Here is a 25,954-nt window from a genome sequence, read left to right on the forward strand (position 1 = left end):
TAGTCTAATAACGGAAACACTTAAGTGTTTAATTCAATGCAGTTTACCAGCACCACAAATCACCACCTTTCTTACACTGTTTTAACTAAACATTTCAACAGTCATAAATTGTGATTTAGTGCAGGACTGGACATATAAAAATGTATTTGTTTTCACTAGTGTACCTTAATGTTTTGGCCACTGAGTATATTGCAACATCCAGCTTATACAGTCTTTATTATAGTACACTTCATGTGTCTGGCCATATACTCTTAAAGAGTTGGTCATTATTTCTAATATGATAAAGTGTTTTCATGGCCAGACTTAGATTATGTAATGGTAATAAACCTTTTTTTAAAAAAATTTCAATAACATTATACACAAAGGATTAAATTCATAGTTGGTTGAACTTTAAAAATTATACAGTTGATAATAATCATAAATATCCCATAAGCACACGTCACGTGCAGGGCAGTCTCACATGATCTGCCTGCCAGCTGCAACTGACTCCACTGGCTCTCCAGTAGAAACTGTGAGCTACGACAGACAGCTCAAACATATCTTTGGCTGAGTTTCTAAAAGAGAATCCAACTATGGTACAAAAGAGAAGTACAAAATACGAAACAAATTCACTTCCCATCACTGGGTGAAAAAACATCTGTGAACTCTACATAGAGTCTGTGTGTCTGGAAGCAGAACGTGAGTATAACTTTCATTTGCACGAGATTTAAAAACAGTGGAAGAGTTTCCATTTCCATGTGTTACACCGTGGCTTCACTCACTTCAAAAGCTGTCCTCAGACAATAGAGTGATCAGTGGGCATCTGCAGCATAGTGCTCATGTTGCCACACCGTCTTATCCCCACAGGGATGCCAGTTCCTCTGTCCATACTGTTGTCACGGCGACAGTGGTTTAGGGAGACAAACGGGTTTTGAAGCTCCGTGGTCGGATCATCATGCTGACTTTGCGTAGCGAGTAATAATCGGAGTCTTTCCAGGAGTACCAAACGATCCCATCAGGACCCAGCGGCCCCCGTCCTTTAGGGGTGTAATGGCCTCCCTGCAGGATGAAGAAGAAGTAAAAACTCATGTCTTTACAAAGTGTAATGTGAGGGGTGATCTGTGCATCCTCACCCTATAGTAGACTCCATTGAGGTTGGCATAGAAGCACTGGTTGTACCACCAACCAGCATGTGAAATCTCAGCACAGATGTTGCCACTGTCCGGGGTACTGAAGCCTTGTTTGTCATGGTACCAGCTGAACGAATCCTGCACTGTGCCACTGAAGTCAGACACGTGGAGACGGTACTGATGCTCCTCATCCTCCACACTACAAACAGAGGAACAGTAAGAAGGTATGTAAGCGACACCGCTAAGTTTGGCAATAACCATTTCTATACACAAAAGTGTTGTCATCTGCTTGCGTGCATGCCGCCGACCTGAACCTCTGGTAGATGGCATGCTTGTGCTTGTTGCTCCAGTCCTCCAGGTCGATGCGGAGGGCGTAGTCTCCCTGGGTGCTCAGCTCATGTATGTGGTCGTTGCCCAGCCAGAACTCTGAGTGCAGGTCACCAAATCCATCCCGATAGTCCCTCCAGGTGCGGTCAAAGCTCACGGAGCCGTCAACTCGCCGCTGGATGACAGTCCAGCCACCACCTGAGGCAAAAACAGGATGTTGCTGTGACTGTTGTGTCCTCAGCTGACGACGATGACGCATCGTCTACACAGTAGTGTGTCTTGCTCAAGAACACCAGTGTGTTGCCAACGCAGAGACTGAAACAGCTGACATGCAGACACAGCTAAGACAGCTTCCAACCTTGTACATACTAGCATACTATTAAGCATAGGTTTATGGCCCTTTGGGATATTCAGATTCTTATCAACATGTGGCAGGGACGTCTAATGAGTTAACACAAGAAGAATGCATGCAGCATAAAAATTGTTTAATCATATAAGCCAAGATGCTTGGAACAACCTAACTACCATGTCCCTTGGAAAGTTGCACACAAGGTTGGTCACACCAAATATTAGTTTAACTTAACTCTTGAATTAAAGCTATCCAGGAACTGTGTCTGAAGCCACCCTTCCACTTGCACAGTACTGTATGTGCATGTACGCCACTCACCATCTGTGTCCATGTCACAGTACACTTCCACAGGCATGCCTGCCAGCGATGGCACCACCGTGTAGAGACCTGATCTCCTCACTCCATTGTAGTAGATAGAGGCACAGTCTACTGGACAGTTTCTTACATGCTGAACCTCTGTAGGAAGAATTGGCAGACAGAACTCAGAAGGAGAAAATCAACAACGGGTGTTTGGCACCCTCTGCTGTGCTGGGAGATCATCACACGTACCTGGGTGCAGCGCCTCTTGAGCACTCATGAGAGGATTGGGACGGACAACATTGATCAGACAGCCGGGGCTTCTTTTTACTTTGTCCACCAACAGTGTGATATTATGGAGTTGGTTCTAAACAGGAAGACCAACGTTCAAACAATCAAAAACACTACTGTAATAGAACGAAAGAGTAAAAATAAGGATAAGGAAAGGCAGGGTACCTGCAGGTCTAGGATCAGAGTTCCCTGTAGGTGCAGCAGGGTGGTGGCTTCAGCATAGTGCACCTCCAGCTCATGAAAACGTTGTTCCAAGGACATATTCAAGTGGATCTTTTCTTCACTCTGACAACATACAGTATGTAGATATAAACAGAAACAAAAAAACATGCAATAATTGAGAGAGAAATTCTTTAAAAACTATTTTTTTTTAAGGTCAAAATGCTAAGCCCCTAGAACACACCTCGGTTATCATTAGTCTTTATCTGTCCACGTTAAGCCTCAGACAGTGCAACATCTGTCGATGCTCTCAAGAACAAAAACATCCAGTCCTCTACTAAAACTTAAAGCCAGAAGCCACTGCAGCACGTGGTCTGTTCCTGGCTTGACACTGAGGATAACACTAACTCCCATTACCACAAACCCCAGAGCCCTCTCCCCTGCCTTGTGCTTATGTGCAACACACACAAACACACACAGCACACTTCTGCCGTCCACCTGTGACCACTGACCGGTCCAGCTGAGAGTTTCTGTTTGTATAAGCTGGGAGCCTGAGACGCATGAGACAGCACGTGGAAGAGTAGGAGGGTAATCCTGTTAGTGACTAAGGTCAAGGACATGCTGGGGGTTGGGGGGAGCCAGCCTGATGACCAAGCATCAAAATCCAATACAGAACTGTGCACAACAAATGTGATGTTTCCTGTTGGGGTTGTCTTTCTTTAGATCTTTGATGAACTATTTATTTCTAATCTGAAATGTCTCTTAGAGAAAACACAAGAGTAAAGTAAATATTTATCAAAGAGACATTTTTGAAAATTCACATTTTCACAAAACAAAAAAAAAGAAAGAAGAAAAGAAAGGAAGAAGACAGGAGTTCTGTTACATGTCCTGGTCATTGTCACAGCCTGGTGGACTAACGCAAACACCCAAAGCAGTTGAAAGGATTGCTGCTGATGGTTGACCCGGCCCTGCTAAGTCGATACTGAGGTCTCACCTGCAGCTCGAGGACTTTGATGCGGTGCCGGTGGTTCCTCAGCTCCTCCTGCAGCTCAGAGATGGTCTCCTTCAGCGTCACTATCTGCTGCTTCCTGTCCTCGTTCTCGTGCAGCCAGTAGGAGACCTCGTCCGTGCATCGGAACATATCCGGACACCTCCGCTCGTCCAGCTGAGGCAGCGTGGCCACCAGCCGACACATCCCATCCTCCATCACCTGTTGGGTGTGATACAAGAGGAACCCCTCAGGTTCATGTCAGGCAGCGGGAACTGCACGTCAGGTTGAGCTAGACAGATTAGTTTACACCAGATTTCTCTACAACAAAGAAATAAATTCAGAACGTGAAACTACACAACAGAAAATGTGTTCTTCTTAATCCACAACTGATCTTGATATTTACACCAGGTATACATCAGAAAACTGTTCATAGACATCATTTTGTTTATGAATTACACTGCGTCACAAGCCGTTAAAACTGAAAAACTGTTAATTAATTCCAAATTTTCCAAGCAAACTTTTTAAACAAGTAAATTTACTAAACATTTTGCTGCCTTCAGTTAATCAAATTTGATGATTAGTATCCCTCAATTGGTCAGCTGCTGCACTGAAAGGTTTTTACATACTGTGGATCTAATGATCAGTGTATTAGATCTTTGTGTGTAATTGTGGGTAATTGTCCAGCCAAATAATGACACTTAGCTCCACAGTTTAGACCAATCATGTATCTGCTCACAATGTTCTTTTAATTTATTTATGTGTGATAGCTCTCAAGTGACACATGTCTGGTTTGCTCAGTTTGGCATGAGTTCAACGTGTTTACAGTAATCACCTGGTTCGTGTACTCCCCGCACTGGGAACCCCCACCGTTGCGTATAGTGGTGGAGTCCAGGTTGTCCGCTTTGGTCTCTGGGAGCAACACGATGAAGATATACAGGGCAGAGCACATGCTCCAGCCTGGAGGGTTGGAGAAGGACATGAGGGACATAGCAGCTGCCAGGTTAGTCTGTCCCTGCCCCTAAGAGTATGTGCTTCACCTTGTGAGGCTCTGCTGGCTCTCCCTGCAGGGAGCAGAAATTCAGAAAACAAGTGCATTAAATTCCTGTGACGTAACGTCGTCTCATTCATGAAGCCGCCATGACACCTTTTAGCACATCAAGGTGATCCCCTAACTTCATCACGTTACTGTAGCTTGTGCACAGGCAATTCAGTAAATGCAAACACTGGTGTGCACACTCTCTGCATGCTAATGTTTTCTACTATCTTTCTATATACTATAAATGCATGAACAGATACCACAACAATTTCTTTTTTTTTTTTTTTGAGAGTCAAAGGAGAAACAAAACAGTTTTCTGCTCAGGTGTGAAAGCTGTGTTAGACTCACCCCAGTTACACACCATCTCCTACCCCATTCATGGCTCCTATTGGGCCAAGGGGTTATCTCCATTTTCTTCTTCTCCTCGTCTGTATCTCCCTTCCCGTGTTGCTTTCTCTCACTCTGTGTGCCTCGTGCTTGTCTCCCGTCTCTCCCTCTTTCTCCCTAACTCTTTCTCCCTCTCAGTGACATCCTAGTCCAATAATCCACCGCTAAGAGGATTCACTGAGGGATGGGAGGGAGGCAGACAAACAGATAGATAGATAGATAGATAGATAGTTTCTTTATTAATCCCAAACTGGGAAATTCCTCTGTTGCAGCAGCAATGTACAGGCATTCAACCATACATAAATATAACAAGAGCTAAAAATCAACAATAAAAATAGAGAACTAAAAAAGAAAAAAAAGTATACACAATATTAACAGAATTATAAGATAAGTGAATAAGTGAATATTAAAAGTGTTAAAAATGTTAAATTAGATTGCAATGAGGTGTACTGAATTTAGGTAAGATTAAAAATTTACAACCAATAACCAAACAAGCATGTGCAAATGTGCAAGAAAAAAAAAAAAAAAAGTCCAGTGTCATCTGTCACACACAGATGAGGAGTAGATAAAAACACAAAGAAAGTGACGAAGAAAACACAAAACACGCACGCACTCAGGAGCTGCAGCAACAGGCGTCTGCCTACAACGGCGCCAAGTAGCTAATGAGGAGCTAACAGGGAGGAGATAATGAAACTATGAGTAAAAGCAAGACATGATGTGCTGAAAATGTTGTTTTTAATTTAGTGGAAATATCCATGTGTTCTGTTAATTGCATCAAACACTGTGGGAATATGCACTGAATTGTACTTATTGGAGTTTTTTTTAACTGCATATGAGAAATGTATTGACAATCTAACAGACATACCATTACCACTAAGACTACTGCGGTGAAACAGAGGTAGAGTATGAGCATTGCTGGAGAACATAATGCATTATGGACTGCAACAGACTGATTATTAGTGATGGTGAGATGAAGATTCATGAGGCATCGAACCACTTGAGCCAACTGGTTCGAGAAAGGGTTCATCTCTTGAAGCTTCATGTGCACACGAAACCACCTACAGGCCAGGTGTATAATCACAGGCAGCTGCAGCTCTTAACCACATAATGTGTGACGCATTGAATATTTGTGTCTGTAATGGCTCTTGGAATGACTATGATTTACAAAAAAATGTATGACCAAATAATTTCTCTACATAAACTATCATCACATATGTGTATGATAAAATATTTTTTGAATGTATTCTGTGTGTGTCATTTTTCCCAAAATGGTAGTATCATATGATATGGCAGGTTGTGTAATATTGTTTTTCTGTCACTTTAGGCAAATGGCATGGCCTTAAGCAGGCAGAGGAAAGTGAACGTGCTTGTGGAACTAGGAAGAGGGCACTGAATATGTCTCTTCCTAGCTGACACCTGAATATTGTCATCAGTGATGGGGGGGGGGGGGGGGTTGACTCTAACTATACACGCACTTCTGACTATATGTCTATATCTTATCTGTATCTCTCTCTCTCTATCTTATCTATAACGCTATTTAGAACTATCTATGTAACTATGTCTATCTATCAATCTAGTGTTGTCTAACTATGTAACTAATTTATCTATTTCTCTCTGAATCTTAAGATCTATCTCCACAAAATACGCAACTAACTCCAACTACAGCAACAAACCAACCTACTAAGCAAAGAAACATTCAAATGATTACCACTAAATAGGGATAGGATATCCGGGATATCCCTGAACACACTCGATCCCACCAGGTGATTCACATGACAAACCGAACCCCTCAGGTGATTCGTTTGCCGCTGAAGCATTCGAAGCACTTGAACTGCTTCGAACGTCACTGAAGTGCTTCAAACGTCACTAGTCACATGACCGAACCACGCCTCGGCACAGTCAGAGCCCGTCTACGTATATTAGACGTTCTCTGGCACAGTGGTTCAATACAATTGCTTCATGAGCTACGGCGCATGTGTCGGAGCCTCGGGTGTCAGAGAGCCATCACTAAGCAATAGAGGTGTGCGATACCGCTAGATTTGGTATCGATCCGATACCAAATAAATACTGGGCCAGTATCGCCGATACCGATATCGATACTTTTTAAAAAATTAAGGCGGATGCACCATCAATCTGAATCAATCTAAATCTGAATTAATTCTCATGACATTTTAAGTGTTTTCATGATTTGCCTTTTGGATTATTAATCAATTAAAGTTCAGTACAGAATTTGGTTTCTAAGTAAATAGAAAATACTTTATCACAATAAAAGTTTTTGTTCAGAAACAAAATGATCACTTGAGGACAAATAAAAACAAATTATTTTTCAGGCATGTTCAGAAACTACAATAAAAACTTAATCTCTCCCTTCATTGAACTTCTTTCTGGATTTTCTTTTCTTAAATAAACAAAGTGTAGAAAATTATCACGCCACAACAAATATTATAAATAATGTAAGGACGTGTTTAGGAAGTACAATACAATACAAAAATAAGACAACATTTCTCCCCTTTAGTGCACTTTTTTTCGTCATATCAGCGATCTGTATGGGCCTACTGGGCGGGGATTTTAAAAATTTCTATGCTTTTACAAGTTTGTTGTGTTACCACTGTATCTTACCACGTTTTTACAAATAGCACAACTTGCTATCGTTTCATTTTCGGCCCGAAAATATAACCAAACAGCCCTATTCTTTCTCTCGTTGTGTGTAATGCGTCGCCGCTGGCCGAGCCTGGCTGGTAGCGGTGGGCGGTGTTCGGTCACCTGGCGCTGCGGAGTCACGTGACAGTAGAACAAACACACGCGAGGGGGAGGAGGAGCAAAACGAGCCTGATCTGCTCTGTGACAGCAGCGGCATCTAGACAAACAGAGTCGGGTCGCTTCTTTAATGAAACGAGAGAAACTGAAACTTAAGTATCGATATCATTACATTGGTATCGATCAATCTCAATACCAACGTTGGTATCGATATTATCGATATTTGGATCGATCCGCCCACCTCTACTAAGCAAGCCTCGATACGCGCTTCGCGGAAACTCCGCCTCGACACACGCCTCGAAGCCTCGGCGCGTCTCGTAACATCACTATTTTGTTAAATGTTAGAAGTAAACGATAAAAAGCAAGTAGCCTACTGCAGATCTGCTGAGTAGTGTATGGTGTTACAGCAAAACGTTTTAAGGCGTTACTCACTGGCCACTTTTTTAGGTTAATATGTTCAGCTGCTTGTTTATGGCGGGTGAATTGTGCCACAGATTACTCATACTAACGGAGATGCCGTCTGAAATTCACGTGCCAAAAGGCACGTGGAGAAGTCGCCAATACGAAGCGGCTCGACTACAACGCCGTGGAGAAATTCGTCGCTGCCGCAGTTTTGTAGAAATTATCTTCACTTCCCAGTTCATAAGGTACATTTTCATGTCTTAGTTTATGTTAATGTAATAAAAGTAGGATACTTGATGAGGTCGATGTTAGGCTACTACGTGGGCGGGGAGAAACCCCGAACGCGGAAGAAAATACCGGCACACGTGTGAAGGTGTCCTGTATGAAGGTATAGCCTACGGGTAAAGGACGGACAGAGTTAACGGCGCGACATCTCTCACTACTCCATCGTAGATCCTTCTGAAGTGAGTACTACCTGGAGATTTTACTCCAAACATTTTTTTCCAAAGTTTGAAATCCGCGGCTCGCGGGTAAAGGCAGGGGTGCAGATCCGATGTCAGGATTTGGGGGGGGGATGGAATTCATGTTCTTCAGAAATTGAGGGGGATCTGCACCCCGGGATCTGCACCCATGGGTAAAGAAGCAGATTAGGTACATGGTGACAGGAGGAGGTTGACCGGAGGTAGAAGAACGTTTTCTTGTCACATAAATGCCTACATTGAAGGTTATAAACGTGATTTCCTTAGCAACGAAGAAATAAAGCTCTGACACGCTTTGACCACTCTCCTTTTGTTGTCACACATTTCAATACCTACTTCCAAACAAACCAGCGAGTTTTCAGTTTTTGGTCAGTATTAACGCATTCACAGCGCGTGTGAAGAGCTATTTTGTGTGCAGAGCTATTTTTAGATGCTGCTGCTACAATATAACCAGGACAAACAGTATGAGAGGATCTTTTAACTGAGGTTTGGATGCTCTCATTGTATTTTGTTGAATCACAACTTGCTAAATACTGAAGATGCAAAAAATATGTTCAAATAAAAATACTGTTGTTCTTTGTCCTGGTCTTGATGTTGATACTGGTGGTAAATAAGGTCTCAATAGCTTAAGTCCTCAGTGTTGTTTAGTTAATATTACCGTGTTCTTGTCTGTTGCAACAATCTCCCCCAGTCTGATGATTGTCACAAAGTGACATTTAAATAGCTTTGAAAGCTGTTTTTGATGTTCTGGGATCAAATGAGGAGAAATATCCTCCTCCACCTTTCATCCTGTTACATATAGAAGGGTGGTGGTCTTTACTTTCTTCTTAAACATGCTGTATTTCCCAACAGGAAGTTCAAGAGAACAACATTAAGACAGCAGGGCTTTGTTCTTTCAACTAGACAACCTCCACAGCATTGGTCTCCAACATGAGGGGTAGGTTTCTGACAATGTAGCCTACTAACTTTAAACTGCTCTTAGAATCCACCACATCACCATATCTCTGTCTCTACAGTTGTCGAAATTGTCCTGCTGTTCAACTTCCTTCTTCAATTTGCTGTGAAGTGCTTTGTGACAGGTCAGTGATGCCTTTTGTTGTTTATGCTTTAAAAAACGTTAATGTGAGGATTTTATGGATGCACTGTATGTTGTTCCAGGTGGATACACTCCAGTGCAGCAGTTTGTCTGCACGGATGTGGGATGTGCTGCCAATGTGTCGAGGGTCTTTTGCCAAGATCAGTCTGTGTTTGATGACAGCAGGCCCATGGCAGAGTGCACAGGACCTCCGGCACTAAATACAGTCTGTCAACTTAGGGGACGGGCCATCGTTTCCACCTCTACAAAGGCCAACTGTGAATTTGAAGGGAAGGGTGTTTATATCCAAACTGAGAAATGTGCAGGTATATTTTTCTTTTTTTAAAGCTCTTAATTGTCATGCATTCATTCACACCATTCTTCAACCTACATTTTTCTTGTCATGACTGAGAGAATAACAGATTGCACATGTACGTTACTATCTCTATGTATGTATTCACAAGCCTGGATAATGCTTTAGTAAGTGGGTTTATTGACTGAATTCAACAAATACTACAAACCTATTCTGTTAAACCCACTGCGTATTTACAGTGTAACATTTTATAACACACATTTGGTGCTAAATTAGATTAGTGCAATGAAAAATCTGATTTATTCTCACTGATGGTTTTTTATTTGGAACACACTGTAAGCTGAATACTGATGATACCGATGGTAAATTTTGACATCCAGGTCTTCTCTTGATTCAAAAACTGTTGATGTTCTCTCATTGAATTCATCTGTTAACTAACTAACTTTTATCTAACTGCTGATACCACTTTGCAATATTTCTCCTGTCTCTCAACTAGACCACAGGGACCTTTGCAATTTTCCCGGTAAGCTTTTTGTGCAGACACGAACCTTACACATTGCTGCCCACTGTTTTGATTGACCATCGACTGGAGATTTTCTTTTTTGTTCTAGCTGCCACGTCACCACCACCTACCCAAACGAATATACCTCTTATTGTCGGGGTAGTAGGCCTACTCGTTGTCTGTAAGTTTTGATCACCTTAAATTGTTAAAAGTTTGCATGCACTGTGTCTTACCGTCTTCGGGATAAGCACCTGATGACAGTACCAAGTGGTAAATCTGTCTATTGTCTGTAAAGCTTCTATTAGCTTCGAAAAGCAAACTTTTTGCTGCGAACCCAGCTTGTTTCTACTACGCCAGCCTCTCACTTCTTGCTTTTCTGACTGACGCTCTTTGAAATGCTCACATTCAGGTGAGATCTACACTACCGGTCAAAAGTTTTAGAACACCACACTTTTTCCAGTTTTTTACTGAAAATTATTCAGTTTAGTGTCTCATTGCACTCTGAAATGAAAGCATAGAACAAATAAGCAATTTGAGTTGAAGAAGAAATCATGGAATCAATTTATAGACCAAAATGTTTTCTAAACTATTGACTAAGTAGCCACCTTTGGCAGATATAACAGCTGAACACACTCGTGGCATTCTTTCTACAATAGAAATCAAATATTCTTCAGAAAGTTCTTCCCAAGTCTGTTGTAGAAGTTCCCATAAATGTGTGGCACTTGTAGGTTGCTTGGCTTTCACTCCTTTGAGTTTGAGTTTGAGTTTGAGTTTATTCACCATACCACTTGAGACATTACAATAATCCAACAGGAGTAAAAGACAGATGGGTAGAGTGAATGGGTCCCCCAAGAAAGCTAGAAAAGCTTATGGGTGGGGGCCCATGGTTCATGAAAAAGGTAGTGGTACAAACAATGGTATCACACAATTACCACCTGTAACCAGATGGTAATGAATAAATGCACGTAGAGCTAGTGTTGCTTTCGTCAACGAAAACTATGACTAAATATTGTCGTCAACGAACCTTTATCACGTGACTAAAACGAGACGAGACGTAACGTAAATGCTGGTCATGCGACGATGACTATAATTAAATGTATAATGCAATATTGTTGACGAATAAAAACGAGACTAAATGTGGTTTACAAAATAAAAACTATGCTAAAATGTCTCTCCATTTTCGTTGACCAAAACGAGACGAGACGAAATGTTACAACGTCATTTTGTCTTGTTTAGTCGCGTTATTATTATTATTTTGTAGTTTTTCTGTTTCCTGTGTCCAGAGAGCCCGTTTCTCTCGCAGGCGACGTCACTTCCTCAAGCTCCACTCGCGGCATTATTTAGAAGATGCAGCTGCTCCAGTGAGTCTCCAACTCTGCGTGAGTACTGAGTAGCGAGAGAACTGTGAGTAGGCTACTGAGTAGCGTGACAGAGAAAGGGAACGATGGCGGGCCAGCCGGGGGTCTTTGGTAGAAGAAGAAGAGAAGACATTTGGAAAAACTTTAAATACACCGAAGTGGAAAATAAAACCGAATGTCTTGTGGTGAAAGATAGGGAGAAGTGCGGCAAATAGTAAATAAATAGTAAAATAAATATGTTGTAAATTCAAATCAGCGTCTTCCGTGTCTGGAATGGATGTATTCTTGAGTCTATAAGGTAACAATAATATAATAAGAACCTTGTTTGAAATAGGTTTGGCTAAAAGAAAATTTTGGTTTTGTCTATAGGTAGGCTACTTATACTGTATTGACTGGGTTAAATAGAATTGCATTACTAAAAAGAGACTAAAATACAATTTTCATTGACTAAAACTAGACTAAATGTCATCAGTTTTCGTTGACTAAGACCAGACGAAAATGTCATCAGTTTTCGTCGACTAAAACTAGACGAAAATAGTCATGGATAATTCTGACTAAAATAAGACTAAAATGCTCAGACTTTTAGTTGACTGAAACTTGACTAGACTAAAAAGAGTATGAACATGACTAAAACTAATAAAAACTAAAATGACAGCTTGACACAAAGACTAGACTAAAACTAAAATTAAAACAGGCCGCCAAAAACAACACTACGTAGAGCGCACTAAAACACATAACACTTAACATTACATACACATACAATCATACACATACATCCCAATAGTCCATGAGGAAACAGTTTTATATTAGATATAGGTTTGTAGGAGATTATTTTTTAGTTGTCTTTTAAAGTTGGAGATAGAGGGCAACACCTTGAGGCCGTCATGAATCCTGTTCCAAATCTGCGGTCCCCTACAGACAACACTCATACTGGTGCGCACATGTCGGCGACATTTACCTGATATGAGTGGATTAGATCTCGTATGGTATGTGTGCAGGGGGCTGGAGATGGGAATAAGTCTACTCAGTCTAGGGTTGAGCCTGTTGACAATTTGAAACATAAGGCAGGCATTATGATACTCATTTAGCTCAGCCAATCTTAGTGACTCAAAGCGGTGAAATAAAGGATGGGTGGGGGAATTTGTCTGTGACCATGACAGGGCCCGTATGACTTTCTTTTGCAAGGATGCAAGTTTTTTAAGATGGCTGGTGAAGGTGTTGCACCATATCACATTACAATAGTTAAGGTGAGGTTCAAAGAGAGTTTTGTACAGTGTGAGAAGGGCAGATAGAGGAAGGAAATGTCTGATCTTATAAAACAAGCCAACATACTTAGACAGTTTGTTTACAAGATGGTCAATATGACATTTAAAGTTGAGAGAGTCGTCAATGTGGACCCCCAGGAACTTAGTGGCATACACTCTTTTTATTTCCTGTCCATTAATTTTAATCAGGAAGTGATCAGTTTTTTTTTAATTTGTTTGATTTGAATAAAATTACATTTGTTTTGCTGACATTTAGTGAGAGTTTGTTACATTTGAACCAAGAGTCCACTTTGGTTAACTCTGAGTTTACAATACCTTGTAAGATAAGTGGGTTCCTGTGTGATGTAAACAAATTTGTGTCGTCAGCAAAAATAATTTTATGAAATATTTTGGAGGAATTTACAAAGTCATTGATATATAGAATAAATAAGAGTGGGCCCAGAATTGAGCCCTGGGGGACCCCAAAGAGTATGGGCTTGCAGGTAGATTTATGATCATTGACATGGACATACTGTTCCCTCTCATATAGATAACTTCGGAACCATTCAAGTGCTAGACCTCTGATACCATAGTGATGTAATTTATGCAACAGAATATCAAAGTCAATGGTATCAAAGGCTTTTGACAGGTCCAAGAAAGTACCAACACCACATTTTCCCTCTTCAGTGCAGTCATTAATTTGTTCTATTAGGTCAAGTATTGCCATGCATGTTGTGCTCTTTTTCCTAAAACCGTATTGAGAGGGAACAAGGATATCTAGTGTATCAAGATAGCCACTGAGTCTATTGTAAACTACTTTCTCCATTACTTTAATAAAGTGGGTAGGATTGATATGGGCCGGTAATTGCTCATATCATTTCTGTCACCAGATTTAAAAATTGGAATTATCTTGGCAATTTTTGTCATTTTAGGTACAGTGCCAGTAAGTAAAGAAAGGTTGATACAATGAACCAGTGGCTCTACAATGATGTTAGCAATGGCTTTCATCATGTTACTACATATTCCATCTACACCAGCGGTGTATGAGCTCCTCAAGTCCGAGATGATTTTGAGGAGCTCAGGACCATCCGTTGGTCTCATGAAGAATGAATGAATGTAACTACCAGAAAGAAATTGCTTGAAGGTGACACCCTGGGGTTGACTTATCTTCTTAGATAGATTTACACCTATTGAGGCAAAATGATTATTAAAGCTCTGTGCAAGATCAGTTTTGGCATTGCCAAGATCAGGTAGAGCAGTGGGTTTATATCTCCTGTTGAGGACTTCATTTAACACATTCCATGACTTCCTGCAGTCTCCCTGTGAAGCTTGTAAAAGTTCTGTGTAATGTCTTCTTTTGCTCTTTTTTATGATTTGTGTTAGTTTATTTTTATAAGAAGTATATTTCTCTTTATTTAAGCTAGATGGATTTTTCATATAGGATTTGTAAAGCCTACTTTTGTGTTTAATAGACTTTAAAATTCCCTTTGTAATCCAGGGGTTCTGGAGGGTAGTGCTGCATCTGACAGTCTTCTCAGGGATTGTGTCCTTAATGGAGTCTTGGATTATCTTGATCAGACTGTTATATGCAGCATCAGGAGTTGCACTATCATAGACAGGGTCCCACGACTTGGCCTGTAAATTAACAATTAGATTCTGTAAGGTTCTCTCATTAAGGATTTTAGATTTCATTTTTGAGAGTGAAGGAGATAACAATTTACCAGAGCCAAAAAATATTGCAATGGGAAAATGGTCTGTGATGTCAGACTGCACGAGTCCCGTCTCCAGCTTAGTATTTTGAATATTGGTAATGATATTGTCAATAATCGTTTTTGATGTCTGTGTAACTCTAGTAAATCTATTAATGGTGGGGAAGAAAGAGGAGGAATGCAATGTGTTCATAAAGTCATGTTTCGCCCCATCTTCCTTGGAAATATCAATGTTATAGTCACCAAGGAGTATACAATCTTTTTTTAGCTTGTTCAGTTTATGTAATAGATCTTCCAGTTTACGGCAAAATGTGTCAAAAGGAGAGTCTGGTGGACAATAGAGTACACCGACAATTAATGTTTTGTTATTAAAGTAGATCTCAATGAATAAAGACTCGCAGTGGTCATCCTCTAAATAGAGATCACAGATTTTTACTTGGAGACTGCTCTTAACATAGAGGCAGACCCCTCCACCTGTTCTATTTGGTCTGTTCTTAATGTGTAGATTGTATCCATCCAGGTTAAATAAATCGGTATATGAAAAGTCATTGAGCCAGGTTTCACTACACCCAATAACATCAAAATGACAGCTTGAATTAGTCAATAAGGAAGCTAGATCGTCATGATGTTTGTTTAAACTTCTAATTTTTAAACTTTCCAAATATGTTGGACTATTTTTCAAAGCAAAGATCCTGCGTGATGAGCCGAAGATTTGAAATGTTGATTCATCAGTCCATAATACCTTCTTCCAGTCTTCAGTAGTCCAATGGCGGTGTTTTGTGGCCCAGGCGAGCCTCTTTGTCTTATTCTGACATCTTAGCAATGGCTTTCTCTCAACTCTCAGAAACTTGTCCTCTGATTCAGTTGTGTCTTTGGGTCTGCCAGTCCTCTTCCTGTCAGAGTTTCCCCCAGGTTCTGAGTGCCTTTTGATGGAGAAGAAAACTGTACTCACTTACACCTTGACTTTCTTTGCAATTTCCCTGTAGGAAAGACCTACATTTTTAATTCTTATGATGGTCTGTCTCTCTTCCATTGTTAATTGCCTTTTTCTCGCCATTTTTGTAGCAACACACTACTTTCTGCAGTACAATACTGTTCACCTGATGCTCATGAGGGTCTGGTACCACAGTGTGTTCCAACTCTGCTTTTATGCAGACAGAGGGGGTTGTAAGTAACCAAGAAAAGTTGGAACACCTGTAGGAATTAGTAGCACCAGCTTTCAAGGCTGATTCAACCTTCATTGCTGCAGAACAACTTTAAATTGTTAACCCACTTTGTGTTCCCTGAAAGAGGCCTTTTTATGTAATTCTGAAATGTATATTATTTTTCAGTTTTGGGTAACCAAACCTTTTTTTTTAACCTCTGGCTGTTTTGTACCATTTCAAGCTATTTATTGGACTTGCACGACTTGAATTGCAATAAATAACTGGAAAATGAGGGTGTTCTAAAACTTTTGACCGGTAGTGTACATTTTAAGATGTGTTTCGCTCGTTGTCATTGATGCAGTCATCTTAAATACTGATCTCGTGATTCTACAGGTTTAATAGCCGCTGCATGTCTGGCTGTGTATTGTCACAGAAAAAGACAAAACAGAGGGCAAAACCAGCCGCAACCAATGTAACTGCAACACATTTTTCTTCATCTGTATATCTTTAGCTAATGTGATGTCATTCATATAAATATACATGTATAATTTATTTCAGGGACCCCGATGTGGATATACCCCTCAATGTGGTGGTCCAAACTGAAAGGTCAGCGAACGTTTTTTGAATATACGCATGCACGCACGCACGCACGCACGCGCACGCACGCACACCCACACATAGAGCACACACACACACTGTATCAGTGTAAATATAATACTTTTTAAATTCCCATTTAAATCCTCAGAGAAAATATGGATGATGCTGAATTGGATTATGGTGACCCTCTTGCTACACGTGACCATGGGGCTTCATCATTCATTCATTCCTCTTCTGTAACCGCTTGTCCTGTGGAGGGTCGCGACCCTGGACGGGTCTCCAGTCTATTGCAGGGCTAGGGCTTGAACATATGCGCCCTAATTTTTTTTTTAAATGTGTACATAAAAAGTGCAGTTTATACTTCTGCGGGAGATAGACGCATGTAACCTATGCACATAGCCTTCCCCATTTATACTTGTGCCTCGTCAGTCTGGCTCGCTCTGTAAAAACACCACCCATACACTAATCGGTTCTGGAAGAATGGTCAACAATTCCCATAAAGACACTCCTAAACCTTGTGGAAAGCCTTCCCAGAAGAGTTGAAGCTTATATAAGTGCAAAAGGTGGGCTGACATCATATTAAACCCTATGGATTAAGAATGGGATGTCATACTTTGAGAATGCGGGAGGAACAGTTTGAAAGGAAATGGGAGAAGTGGAATTATTACAGAAGGGGTGAGGATGATACCACTAGTAGTCTGGTAGGAAGGGGGGGGGGGGACACCTGCACCCGAAAGGTATATTTTTTTAACCTAGTTTTTTGTAATCCTTAAGGTGTCTAGAAAAGGAATTTTGATGTTCCCCACGCAGATTATTGTCCCATATGTGATTTTTTGTATCATCTTTTGTGTCCGTGCCTGATTTTCGGCTGTGAAAAATGAAAACTTTAAATCTACATAGAATCTGAACAATACATCCTACAGACACAATCCACCCCATTTTCTCTTCATCTTTGCATGAGAAATTGATAGATATGAGGATTATGATGATTAGATGATGTATGGTGCATAAAAACTCAAATAAACACCAAAAAATTTAAAAAAACGGTGACATTCATTGGATCACTGGAACTCCTCCCCTATGGACCCTATTGGTATATGTTTTCTAACGTTTGTATTTTTACAGTCTGCAAGATGTCTAGTAAACAAATGTTGATGATCCCCACCTGAAATATTGTCACATGTTGGTCGAAATGAACATCTCCCATAATAAGGAGTTACTATTCAAACCGTTATATTGGTATTATATGTATTGAAACAAATCAGAAAACCACTCATATAGTCAAATATGTGTATACATAGGGTATAACAAATCCCCATTAGAATAAACTGAAATAGAAAAAAGTGATTTTAATCAAAGGTCAAAAGGTCAAGAGCAATGATGTCTATTCATCATACAGCAGGTCTTCATAATCGATGTCTTGCTCCTCGTCTTCTTCACCGTCTCCATCCATCTCCTCGACTGTTTTCTCCAGCAAGTCAGTGAGTGAAGTGGGGAGGATAGGTCCACAAGACCACACTGGTTCCAGGGTACCCTCTTCAGTCTTTTCCCAGCCTTGGCCAGGATCATGGGGCTTGGGACACAAGAATTTCGGTGTGGCTGCTCTCTTGTAGATGGCCAGACGGTGGTTGACACGGTCGATGTGTGGGACCAGGTTGTCTCTGCAGGGTGGGAGTCGGGACAGACCCACCTTGGATCTGGTGGTAAGCGTCTCATCCTCTCCAATCATTTTTTTCAGCATGATGCTGCGCACGTTGTTCACAGATTTTTCGCGGGCCTGCCCATACATTACACATGTAAATGCCTCGATGTCCTCCACCACATCTGGCTCCACAGACCACTGATCACCAAGTTGTCTGAGAACATAAATAATTATAGTATTACAAAGTCACAATGTATCAATACCTATGTTCAGCATTAATTGCCATTACATGCTACAGAATACAGTGCCTTGCGAAAGTATTCGGCCCCCTTGAACTTTTCGACCTTTTGCCACATTTCAGGCTTCAAACATAAAGATATAAAACTGTAATTTTTTGTGAAGAATCAACAACAAGTGGGACACAATCATGAAGTGGAACGAAATTTATTGGATATTTCAAACTTTTTTAACAAATAAAAAACTGAAAAATTGGGCGTGCAAAATTATTCAGCCCCTTTACTTTCAGTGCAGCAAACTCTCTCCAGAAGTTCAGTGAGGATCTCTGAATGATCCAATGTTGACCTAAATGACTAATGATGATAAATAGAATCCACCTGTGTGTAATCAAGTCTCCGTATAAATGCACCTGCTCTGTGATAGTCTCAGAGCTCCGTTTAAAGCGCAGAGAGCATCATGAAGAACAAGGAACACACCAGGCAGGTCCGAGATACTGTTGTGGAGAAGTTTAAAGCCGGATTTGGATACAAAAAGATTTCCCAAGCTTTAAACATCCCAAGGAGCACTGTGCAAGCGATAATATTGAAATGGAAGGAGTATCAGACCACTGCAAATCTACCAAGACCCGGCCGACCCTCTAAACTTTCAGCTCATACAAGGAGAAGACTGATCAGAGATGCAGCCAAGAGGCCCATGATCACTCTGGATGAACTGCAGAAATCTACAGCCGAGGTGGGAGACTCTGTCCATAGGACAACAATCAGTCGTATACTGCACAAATCTGGCCTTTATGGAAGAGTGGCAAGAAGAAAGCCATTTCTTAAAGATATCCATAAAAAGTGTCGTTTAAAGTTTGCCACAAGCCACCTGGGAGACACACCAAACATGTGGAAGAAGGTGCTCTGGTCAGATGAAACCAAAATCGAACTTTTTGGCAACAATGCAAAACGTTATGTTTGGCGTAAAAGCAACACAGCTCATCACCCTGAACACACCATCCCCACTGTCAAACATGGTGGTGGCAGCATCATGGTTTGGGCCTGCTTTTCTTCAGCAGGGACAGGGAAGATGGTTAAAATTGATGGGAAGATGGATGGAGCCAAATACAGGGCCATTCTGGAAGAAAACCTGATGGAGTCTGCAAAAGACCTGAGACTGGGACGGAGATTTGTCTTCCAACAAGACAATGATCCAAAACATAAAGCAAAATCTACAATGGAATGGTTCACAAATAAACATATCCAGGTGTTAGAATGGCCAAGTCAAAGTCCAGACCTGAATCCCATCGAGAATCTGTGGAAAGAACTGAAAACTGCTGTTCACAAACGCTCTCCATCCAACCTCACTGAGCTCGAGCTGTTTTGCAAGGAGGAATGGGCAAAAATTTCAGTCTCTCGATGTGCAAAACTGATAGAGACATACCCCAAGCGACTTACAGCTGTAATCGCAGCAAAAGGTGGCGCTACAAAGTATTAACTTAAGGGGGCTGAATAATTTTGCACGCCCAATTTTTCAGTTTTTTATTTGTTAAAAAGGTTTGAAATATCCAATAAATTTCGTTTCACTTCATGATTGTGTCCCACTTGTTGTTGATTCTTCACAAAAAATTACAGTTTTATATCTTTATGTTTGAAGCCTGAAATGTGGCAAAAGGTCGAAAAGTTCAAGGGGGCCGAATACTTTCGCAAGGCACTGTATCTAAACATACTCACTTGAAGGCTGCATGGTACTTTGGATTACTCTGCAGCTTTTTCAGAGGCCCAACCTTCCCTTTGCCTCTAAAGGTACTTGTAACGTCTTCCCCTGTGAAGACGTAGAGGCCGAGTACTGTTGTGCAGTAGTCTGCCCCCTTACATTCTGCCAGTTCACTGACATTTAGGATCCGCCTGTGCTTTCCGGTCCTAATGTCGACGTAGATGGTCAGCGGGACGGATTGGGCGTGGTGTAGGAGGATGAAGAAAATGTCTGTGTCTGGAGTCCTCACCACAGCCACCTTGTGCCCCAGTTGAGCGGCATACAGCAGGTACAGAACAACCCGGGTGTCAGTCTCTTCCTGGGTTGACTCCAGCTGAGGTATCTCACATGTGGTCACCTGAAACAAGTTATTGAGTAAGGTGTGATAGTATACAGTAAGACACCATTTTATCAGTTTCTCGTGTATAACTGGGCTTGGCTAAATATTTTCCAAAAGTTTCTAATAAAGAAGAATAGTGAGAAAGACTGTCAAAATACTCACATTGCCATCCGATGACTCCAATTGATATGCTTTGCCTTCAACGACTACCACTGCTGTTCCACATTTTTCCAGGTGTGATGCAGATGCCTTGCTGCCCCATACCTCAAGTAGCAGTTTACACAGTTGTATCTTGTTCTCATCATTTGCCAGGAAGAGTTTGAAGTCACTCGACTTCCTTGTTGCAGGACCACCTATGATGTACCGCTGGGAAACGCCACGACGCAATCTCTCCTGAGCTTTGACAGAATCATCATGATAGGAGTCTGTTGAGAAGACAAAATGCACTCTTCCATGCTTTGATGAACCTCCCACCAACGTTCGAGGGAATTTGTCTCCAGTCCCTTGACCATATGGTGGCTAAGAAGCATTTTGTCTTCTCAACGGACTCCTATCATGATGATTCTGTCAAAGCTCAGGAACAGTTTGAAAGGAAATGGGAGAAGGTGGTCCTGCAACAAGGAAGTCGAGTGACTTCAAACTCTTCCTGGCAAATGATGAGAACAAGATACAACTGTGTAAACTGCTACTTGAGGTATGGGGCAGCAAGGCATCTGCATCACACCTGGAAAAATGTGGAACAGCAGTGGTAGTCGTTGAAGGCAAAGCATATCAATTGGAGTCATCGGATGGCAATGTGAGTATTTTGACAGTCTTTCTCACTATTCTTCTTTATTAGAAACTTTTGGAAAATATTTAGCCAAGCCCAGTTATACACGAGAAACTGATAAAATGGTGTCTTACTGTATACTATCACACCTTACTCAATAACTTGTTTCAGGTGACCACATGTGAGATACCTCAGCTGGAGTCAACCCAGGAAGAGACTGACACCCGGGTTGTTCTGTACCTGCTGTATGCCGCTCAACTGGGGCACAAGGTGGCTGTGGTGAGGACTCCAGACACAGACATTTTCTTCATCCTCCTACACCACGTCCAATCCGTCCCGCTGACCATCTACGTCGACATTGGGACCGGAAAGCACAGGCGGATCCTAAATGTCAGTGAACTGGCAGAATGTAAGGGGGCAGACTACTGCACAACAGTACTCGGCCTCTACGTCTTCACAGGGGAAGACGTTACAAGTACCTTTAGAGGCAAAGGGAAGGTTGGGCCTCTGAAAAAGCTGCAGAGTAATCCAAAGTACCATGCAGCCTTCAAGTGAGTATGTTTAGATATTCTGTAGCATGTAATGGCAATTAATGCTGAACATAGGTATTGATACATTGTGACTTTGTAATACTATAATTATTTATGTTCTCAGACAACTTGGTGATCAGTGGTCTGTGGAGCCAGATGTGGTGGAGGACATCGAGGCATTTACATGTGTAATGTATGGGCAGGCCCGCGAAAAATCTGTGAACAACGTGCGCAGCATCATGCTGAAAAAAATGATTGGAGAGGATGAGACGCTTACCACCAGATCCAAGGTGGGTCTGTCCCGACTCCCACCCTGCAGAGACAACCTGGTCCCACACATCGACCGTGTCAACCACCGTCTGGCCATCTACAAGAGAGCAGCCACACCGATATTCTGGTGTCCCAAGCCCCATGATCCTGGCCAAGGCTGAGAAAAGACTGAAGAGGGTACCCTGGAACCAGTGTGGTCTTGTGGACCTATCCTCCCCACTTCACTCACTGACTTGCTGGAGAAAACAGTCGAGGAGATGGATGGAGATGGTGAAGAAGACGAGGAGCAAGACATTGATTATGAAGACCTGCTGTATGATGAATAGACATCATTGCTCTTGACCTTTTGACCTTTGATTAAAATCACTTTTTTCTATTTCAGTTTATTCTAATGGGGATTTGTTATACCCTATGTATACACATATTTGACTATATGAGTGGTTTTCTGATTTGTTTCAATACATATAATACCAATATAACGGTTTGAATAGTAACTCCTTATTATGGGAGATGTTCATTTCGACCAACATGTGACAATATTTCAGGTGGGGATCATCAACATTTGTTTACTAGACATCTTACAGACTGTAAAAATACAAACGTTAGAAAACATATACCAATAGGGTCCATAGGGGAGGAGTTCCAGTGAACCAATGTCACATTTTTTGGTGTTTATTTGAGTTTTTATGCACCATACATCATCTAATCATCATAATCCTCATATCTATCAATTCCTCATGCAAAGATAAAGAGAAAATTGGGTGGATTGTGTCTGTAGGATGTATTGTTCAGATTCTATGTAGATTTAAAGTTTTCATTTTTCACAGCCGAAAATCAGGCACGGACACAAAAGATGATACAAAAAATCACATATGGGACAATAATCTGCGTGGGGAACATCAAAATTCCTTTTCTAGACACCTTAAGGATTACAAAAAACTAGGTTAAAAAAATATACCTTTCGGGTGCAGGTGACCCCCCCCCCCCCCCCCCACTATAGTAATGACAACTGAACAGGATAGAATTGTTGCATTGTGAATGAATGGAAGGACCTATAAGCTGTTAATGGAATGTTAATGTTTTCTTATTTTTTTATTTTTATGTTTATGTTTTGTGTTTTATGTTTATGATTTTTTTTGTGTGTATGTATTACTGTATTTAATTGAAAAAACTCAAATAAAAATTCAAGTTTAAAAAAAAAAAAAAAAGAATGGGATGTCACTGTTAAGGCAGATGAGCGAATACTTTTGGCGTATCGTTACATTTCTGGGGAGGTGCACGTGAGGCTACGGTATCAGGGTCTGGGCTGATGCAAACTGACGCAGAAGTATAAACTGCGCATTAATATAAACTATACTGATGAAATTCAACTTGTCTTAGTGATGTAAACCATATTTAAAATATAAATGTGTGTGTACTATTTTTCCTTTGTTGTGAGGGTTACTGGTATCCATGTACGAACAGGTTCTTCTGAGGAGCTGGAGCTTCCTTCAGTTGCTTCTTTTTATTTTATTTATTCACTTTTTCATTTGATCACTTTAATTTAAATTTATTTTTCCAGTTTTCATTTACTTTTCTGAAAACTTCATAACTTATGTGTCATCAAGCTATCCTCTGTGTTTCACATAAATGTTAAAATAACACCACAATATAAAGCCTCAGACTACGTTCATTACTTGCTAGAAGCTACTCAGAAATTGTCACGTGTAAATTATCATTAGGAAAAGTAGGACTTTTAAACTTTAAAGAAAGAAATTAAATGTAACTTTTAGCAAACTCTAAAGTGGATCTCCACCAGATTCACTCAATAAAGACGATAGTGCATCATATTTACAATCCATCCTTTTACTGGAGTGCCTGAATTCTTGGCTTGGAATTGATGGTTCTGAAATCAAAACTCCGCATAATACCACAGTAGATGAAGTAGTGCATGTACCCTAGATACCACTTTCTCCTAATAATCCCACAATTCTGATAAATAAAAGTGTCACATTTTTACATAGGAGTAAAAATGCCGGTTTAGCATGGATCTGTGATGATACAAATTTTCATGGTTCATAACATTGTGTGTTAAGAAATTTGCAATTACTACTGTTTTACTGTAGTACTTATTTTTTACTACTGGCTGCAGGTACAACAATACATTTCACTGTGCATTATACTATGTATAACTGTGCATATGACAAATAAAAATCTATCGATCTATGTATCTATCTATCTATCTATCTGAAACCTTGATCAACTGCTACTTCTGCTTTAGAAATAACCAGCGTGCAATATTATGTCTGTCTGTAACTTGTTGTGATGGCTGCATCCACAGCCACACAACAAGAATGAAAAGTCAGTAACCCCCTGGCACTGACACCTTTAGTTGGTGGTACGTTTGTGTTAATTACTTTGCTTTAGCTGGTTTATTTTACACATAGTTTACAAATAAAAGGCATGACCCAGGTTTGTTTTACATATCACATTTATATTATGTTGCAGAGTAACCAATTTTGTTAATTTTTATCTCTTGAGCTACCAGTGCTAGAATTTTGGTATTTCTTGTTAATGGCTTTGGAGAATTCTCAGTTTTTTGTTAGATGTTAATTAATGTAGTATGTCTCAGTGATATTAGCATGGGTGCAGATCCCGGGGGGGATGGGGGGGACATGTCCCCCCCAATTTCTGAAAAACATGAATTGTCCCCCCCAATAAAAATAATCTAAATTATTCGAAATTGAACAAATGTATTTTCAGACTTCACATTCTTCAGATTCACATCTAAAAAGAAATGATTGAAACGGTGGAAGTACTCTGCAGTACTTTTTGAATGATATGGCGAGCCTGTGTAGTTGTGATTTATGGTGGCATGGTATGAGTTGTATACCGGCAAAAAAAAAATCACTTTTGTGTCCCCCCCAATCCTGACATCGGATCTGCACCCCTGGATATTAGTGTAGTGTTTCTCAGTTATCCCTAGTGTGTCAACGTGGTCTGGTTACCCCAATACATGTGCCCCATTGTGTTCATTTGTTAGGTCTGTTTGTTGAGTTCATTGCAGTCTGTCTGAGTTATTAATCTGACCTCTTTTATGGGCCCAAGAGTGTAAATAATTTCTTGTAAATTACTTTTTGCATTTTTGTTAAATAAAACCTTCTTTTTCCTTAAACCACCTGAGTATTCTCTTGCTTTGGCCAGCTCGGTCTCTCACGCTTGTATTAATAAAATCCACTAGAGGACAGAAAAGACCAGGGAATGAGTTTTAGTTATACCAGCTTCACCATACAGTCTCAGTACTGTGAGGAATGAATTCAGACTTGAAGTATTATGCATTAACTGGTAACTTCACAAACGGACACATACATGTAGAAATAATTTCCATATCTTTACTTTGGGTAATTAGTTCAGATATATTTAATCTGTTGATTTATTTGTGAAATAAACAGGGCCTGGATGAAGTAAAGGCATCAACAAGGGTTAATATGAGGGTTAGACTTTGTTTAAGGGTAAAGGTTAGTATGGGTAGGAGTATTAGGGTAGGAGTTGGGGTTTGGCTATTTGAGATGCTTAGGATAAGAGTCGGGCTAGGGAATGCATTACTGTAAATAAATGAAAGGTCCTCACAAAGATTTGTTTAAATAAAATGAACCCAATGAACTGTCTAAACTCACATACTATAGCATTTCCTTGATCTGACTTGACTCTATAGTTTCTGAACAAATTACAGGAGAAATATTGAGAGCTTCAGCGTCTACAGTGAATGACGTTTTTCTCTCAGACACAAACAGATGGTGGTTTCAAAATACAAAACTCAGTGTAATGTGTGCACTTGTTACTGTGCAGGTTACAAATGGTCACTGAATAGTTTAATTGCCGTGAAAGGGATTCTGTGTGGCCTTCACAGACATTCGCAGAATTTA

At 40.6% G+C, this 25,954-nt stretch overlaps 2 protein-coding genes across 2 annotated transcripts; one reads left to right on the forward strand and one right to left on the reverse strand.

Moving 5' to 3' along the window:
- Positions 1 to 454: 454 nt before the first annotated feature.
- On the reverse strand, positions 455 to 4,769 carry LOC311499168 (techylectin-5B). Its single transcript, XM_084560045.1, has 8 exons — positions 4,356 to 4,769; positions 3,527 to 3,742; positions 2,539 to 2,658; positions 2,335 to 2,449; positions 2,104 to 2,241; positions 1,418 to 1,634; positions 1,113 to 1,308; positions 455 to 1,038 (listed from the first exon to the last, which is right to left on the reverse strand). Exons 1-8 carry the CDS (start codon positions 4,509 to 4,511, stop codon positions 892 to 894), a joined length of 1,305 nt encoding a protein of 434 aa, XP_084416171.1. The 5' UTR covers positions 4,512 to 4,769; the 3' UTR covers positions 455 to 891.
- A 4,817-nt stretch (positions 4,770 to 9,586) lies between these two features.
- LOC311498966 (uncharacterized protein) lies at positions 9,587 to 16,907 on the forward strand. Its single transcript, XM_084559763.1, has 6 exons — positions 9,587 to 9,985; positions 10,469 to 10,495; positions 10,584 to 10,655; positions 16,324 to 16,402; positions 16,489 to 16,536; positions 16,676 to 16,907. Exons 1-6 carry the CDS (start codon positions 9,718 to 9,720, stop codon positions 16,824 to 16,826), a joined length of 645 nt encoding a protein of 214 aa, XP_084415889.1. The 5' UTR covers positions 9,587 to 9,717; the 3' UTR covers positions 16,827 to 16,907.
- The last annotated feature ends 9,047 nt before the right edge of the window (positions 16,908 to 25,954 follow it).

This window comes from Chelon labrosus, assembly GCF_963514085.1.
Source record: "Chelon labrosus genome assembly, chromosome: 14".
Lineage (NCBI taxonomy): Eukaryota > Metazoa > Chordata > Actinopteri > Mugiliformes > Mugilidae > Chelon > Chelon labrosus.